The sequence below is a fragment of the Dufourea novaeangliae genome, unplaced genomic scaffold (genome assembly GCF_001272555.1).
Source record: "Dufourea novaeangliae isolate 0120121106 unplaced genomic scaffold, ASM127255v1 scaffold147, whole genome shotgun sequence".
Lineage (NCBI taxonomy): Eukaryota > Metazoa > Arthropoda > Insecta > Hymenoptera > Halictidae > Dufourea > Dufourea novaeangliae.
Window position 1 is genome coordinate 247,850 of NW_015374029.1, and position 4,983 is coordinate 252,832.

A 4,983-nucleotide genomic window follows, 5' to 3' on the forward strand; every position below is an offset into this window, starting at 1 on the left:
TTCTGGTAATTGGTAAATTTTTACATATGAATTTACTTACACGTTATTTACTTCCAAAAATTTTATTTATTGCGAGTAATTAAATAATGAACGTATGTTAATATTCAGCTACGTGTCTCTCAAATTAAGTGAAATACAGAAGTTTTATTTTCTTGAAAATTAGTGTCAAAGAATGCAGCAACTGGTCAGATTAGTTTCGTAAATAAATCGAAACCCTGTATCGACACATTGTTTTTTATGCTATCAAATATCACACGGAATCTTTTAGGAAGTAGTAAAATCTTTTACACAAATTCAATGAAATACTTTCAGGTACCCAGTTTAGGCTATTCATAGACATTTCACAGGACAATGATATAAATGGAACTTTGAAACTTTTTTAAGCGTTACAGTGATATTTCGTTATATGTTCCACAATGTCAATAATATTCATTTCCTTGCAACATCCACAATTATTACAAATGTCAATATAACGAAATATCTTTTATGCGATGTTTGTGGTGTAATAAAAATCTGTGTTTCGATTACGTTTTTGATACGTATTACTCACTTATATGTAATAATATAGAATGAAAATAGACTATTAGTCCGATATTTGAAAATATGCATGCGTTCGTTGTCACTGTTAAACTGTTGCAATAACAATGGAATAATAAAATAATTTACTCAAATGTACATAATAATACATATACATATCCATAAAAACAATATTAAACGCAATAACTTTTTTGTACGCGAAGAAAAACTAATATAGGTCCGTCGGGATTCCAACCCAAGACTCCTTTCTAATGCGTCTACTTTATAGCGAGCGGACGGAAGAGAATCCGTTCACGACCATGCCATGGTCACCATGGTCCCTTCTTAGATTTAACGTAGTTCACAAATTCACCGTTCTCATAACGTAGAGGGCAGCAGAAAATCCCTGACTTTTTACACAATCGGTTTTTCAGAACATGAGACACGAAATCCCATAAGATGATAGGTCTATCCTATACCTAGTCGGTGGTTAGGCCCTTGGATTAAAGCTTACCTATTTCGATTTGAATTTCCCGCCAAGAGATTCTAGAACCTCAATGTATCAGTTGAACTAGGGATTTTCATGTACTACAAAATACGTAACCTATGGTGATAAAACCAATTAAGTACCTTTCCTATAAAATATCTTTTATGCAATCTAATGCTGTAAATAATAATCCCATTAATTAAAAATAATAACGTTTCAAATTGACGTTTCAAAATGACTCCATCATTTTACAGTCACTGCAGCAGCCACAACTTTCCATTGGTAATATAGTGCCAGTAAGAATTACCTCTATTATTATTTAATATTACAAAGTGACGTGTGGCATGTTTTTCGCAGAGTGTCCTTGCGATCGCAATTAGGTTTCACCGTCAATTGTCGAATGGAAAGTCCGTGCATCATCGCTGGGCCGCACAGTCGGCATCGTAGAACAGTGTCATGGCGTGGCAACAATGACAGATACTGTGTTCCTCACCGACGAATTCGGTACAAAGCGTAATATGTGGGGTTGTTTTCGATGTAACAAAGGCTTCCTAATATTGTTCCTGATCCATGTGATCGCGTTCCAAAGTTTTGTCTGTGAGTGTTCATCCGAAACCATGTACTTCCTACTTATACCTCCGATCAAAGGATCCTAGCGGTCCACGCATGTGAACGCGTTTATGCATGAAACGTGACAACTGCATACTGCCTTCACTGCGCATGCTGCCCGGGAGTTTCAAATACATCACCCGTCCATCGTGCATTCTTAAACACAATTCACTAAATCTAGAAAATTAACAATATATATTTTATCCTTTCCTACAGATTATCAAGAACGACACAAATGGCAAGAGTTAAGAGACCAACTGGAATCGAGAATCACTGATCAACGAGATGTACACGGTCTAACGCTGATAAAAAGATTAGAGGCTCACGACGGTACATCCAGTGGAATTACTAAACCGATATCCACCGAGAAACCGACGATCTATGCCATCACCCCGACTTTTGCCAGACCTGTACAAAAAGCCGAATTAACTCGGCTATATCAAACGTTCCTTCACATACCGAACTTCCACTGGATCGTCGTCGAGGATTCAGAGATAAAGACGAAACTCGTCACACGATTCTTCGAGAATAGCAGTATAATTTATACTCACATTGCCGCAGCAACTCCGCCTAATTACAAGTTGGGCCGAAACGATCCGAACTGGAAGAAGCCGCGCGGGGTCGAGCAACGAAATGCCGCTTTACGCTGGCTTCGGGAGTATCTCAAAGTAACCGACAGGGGGATTGTGTATTTCGCTGACGATGACAATACGTATTCGATCAAGCTGTTCCACGAGGTAAGAACATTACCGCCAAATGATCAGTTCAATCACGGAAACGTTACGTAATGCGAGTTGCAGATGGAGAAGATACAGAAGGTCGGCGTGTGGCCGGTGGGCCTTGTTGGTGGTCTAATGGTGGAGAAACCGATATGTGATAACGTTACCAATAAGGTGATCGGCTTCAACGCGGCTTGGAAACCGGATCGTCCATTTCCGTTGGACATGGCTGGATTCGCCATGAATGCACGCCTTTTATTAGAAAATAAAGAGGCTATGTTTTCGTACGATGTTGAAGGTGGATACCAGGAGAGTGAGATTTTGAGACACATTGTAAGTAGGGATGAACTGGAGCCACTAGCAGATTGCTGCACGAAGGTTCGTATACGTCATCTTTCAAAGAATGCATCTCAATCATGTAGACAAAACGTTGAAATACGATGGTGTGTCAATTCCACAGTGCGTCACTGAAGTATAGTAAACAGTATTTGTGGTGCCATCAACGGCAAAGTGTTCAAACTGCTAGCCAAATTGTATCCAAATCTTATCGCGATGTGGCAGCACCATGTCTTTTACTGATGTAATGGAAAAACTGTCCATAGACAACTTTAAATCAAACACTAATTATAAAACAGTGACCATTAATGAAGAAATGTAAATTATTTAATTATTTGATGGAATGAGTTCAAAAGACATTGTGGTGCCATCCAACGACACGAGTGTAGTATTGATTGGCTAGTTGCTTGGACGTCTTGACGTAGATGTCGTTGTACACCTTCTTAATCACTTCCGGCATAAAGAATAAAATATCAATTAATAACGGTGCAATCACCGATACAGGAGTATGAAACAAATTATGTACTGTACTGCCTTCGAAAAAAGTATTTAATCGCAATTTTCCAAGTTTTTCTGTATTTTTCGTTATTGTACGTACACCGGCGGTCAAAGTACAGTTTACAATTAGATTGCAGATTTTATGCATTTCTAGCATAAATTGTCGAAAACTCTATTTTATTTAGAATCCGATTATAATCCTCAACAGAGTCAACTATTTATTCGTTGATTAGAGTATCTGTAATCAAGTTCATGATGGTAATTTGTTACATTTTCTTTTCAGGTGTACGTGTGGCACACGCGAACGGAACCGCCGCAGCTGAACGTAGAGCAGTTGCTAATAAAGAAAGGTAAACGTTCAAACGTTGGCATTGAAGTGTGATACGAACAATATTTAGAACTTATGTAGTTCGCTACGTTTATTTTTGTTTTTTTTTTTTGCGATTGTTACGAGAGCCTATGCCGTGATAGAGTAACGTTTTGCAAACGAGGATGGAGAAGGGAATTTTGTATGCGCATTTTATTATTCGCCGTTGGCCATGTACTCCCTTCGTCGCGGATAAATGCAGTGTGCCATAACGCGTAGTTGCTTACAGCTGCATATTCGATAAGGAAATAGTCGGAAAGACGGAATCGCCCTAGCCTAAAACTCGATAATACGTCTGATATTGATGGAACATGAACAGTTTTTCTTCTAAAATTTTTATACACCCGTTAGTTATAAGATTTGTTTTAATACTCAGGTGATGATGAAACTTGAAGAACACAAAAATATATATATATATATATGTCTATGGATACAAACGAAGACCGTGAGAGACGTGAATTATTGACCTTGAAAATGTCCTTTATCCTTTATTAGTCGAGTACGTTTCCTTGGCGCGTACAGAAAAAGCATACATAAAAAATATGCCTTACACCTACGAACTTTAATAATACTCGTAATAATAGTTTGTTTTTTGTTTGTTTCTCTTTTCTCTCATTTAAACTGGAAGATGCGCAGTAATACTTTTCATGGGAAGCTACTTGGGTTACGGGTTTTGGCAACGAATATAAAATAGCTAGATTAAAAGTGATGTTGTGTCCGCCTCGCCGGACCGGTTCGGGTCGTTCCCGACCCGGCGAAGCCTCGAGGAATACTGCATTGTGACGATTTACGAGACGAACAAACACGCAGTTTCGTTTCATTTTTTTTTTCTCTCGTCGATATAATATATATTTTCTCGTGTATAATATGTACTCGTTGACTTATAAGCTAATAAGTACTATATATTTGGCAAAACTCTGTGTGTTTACGGGTACGTAAAAAAGCTACCTTGTGCAGACAGTGCGTTCGCAAGCGAGGAGGCGATGTTTTATACTCTTCCGTTTCTTTGATCTTCATTTTTTTGTCTTTGTTAAATTCGTAGGTACATTGATCATCTTAAATAAATATACAACACGATCGATTGCTCTTCCGGCTCCACTCTCCGCGATCCTTCGAACTCTTCCTATTCTTCTTCCTTTTTTTTTTTTTTTTTTTCATTGCGAACGCACCTTCCGAACTCGCGTACAACGTCCTAAACTTACCAGACCCTCTCCTTAAACTTATCTCTGATACTCCTTAATGATTAGGAAAAACGTTTACAAGCATTTACAAAAACTTATCACATTTTAAACTGCGTTTTCTCGAAAAGCCATCTTACACATTAGGACAGAACTGGTACTTTATAGTATCGAATATTAATAATATATTTATATGTATATATGTATATGGCAGCTTTCGATTGTTCTCTTTGTCTTTTGTTTTACGTATTCTGAAACGAAAACCTCGGGTAC

General features: G+C 37.9%; 1 protein-coding gene across 2 annotated transcripts; it reads left to right on the forward strand.

The window, feature by feature from the left end:
- Positions 1-1,451: 1,451 nt before the first annotated feature.
- Positions 1,452-3,965, forward strand: LOC107189410 (galactosylgalactosylxylosylprotein 3-beta-glucuronosyltransferase I). 2 transcript variants are annotated; one of them, XM_015577935.1, is made up of 4 exons: positions 1,452-1,507; positions 1,829-2,349; positions 2,413-2,709; positions 3,449-3,965. In XM_015577935.1, exons 1-4 carry the CDS (start codon positions 1,474-1,476, stop codon positions 3,545-3,547), a joined length of 951 nt encoding a protein of 316 aa, XP_015433421.1. In that variant the 5' UTR covers positions 1,452-1,473; the 3' UTR covers positions 3,548-3,965. The 2 variants fall into 2 exon arrangements, with proteins under 2 accessions (XP_015433421.1, XP_015433420.1); XM_015577934.1 differs by having other exon boundaries at positions 1,474-1,600.
- The last annotated feature ends 1,018 nt before the right edge of the window (positions 3,966-4,983 follow it).

Bases quoted from the DNA above. Each gene is read 5' to 3' on its own strand.
- LOC107189410 (XM_015577934.1), top strand. From the start codon at position 1,474: ATGACAGATACTGTGTTCCTCACCGACGAATTCGGTACAAAGCGTAAT. The intron at 1,601-1,828 runs GTGAGTGTTCAT...CCTTTCCTACAG, and splicing joins CGCGTTCCAAAGTTTTGTCT to ATTATCAAGAACGACACAAA. The intron at 2,710-3,448 runs GTTCGTATACGT...TTTTCTTTTCAG, and splicing joins TAGCAGATTGCTGCACGAAG to GTGTACGTGTGGCACACGCG.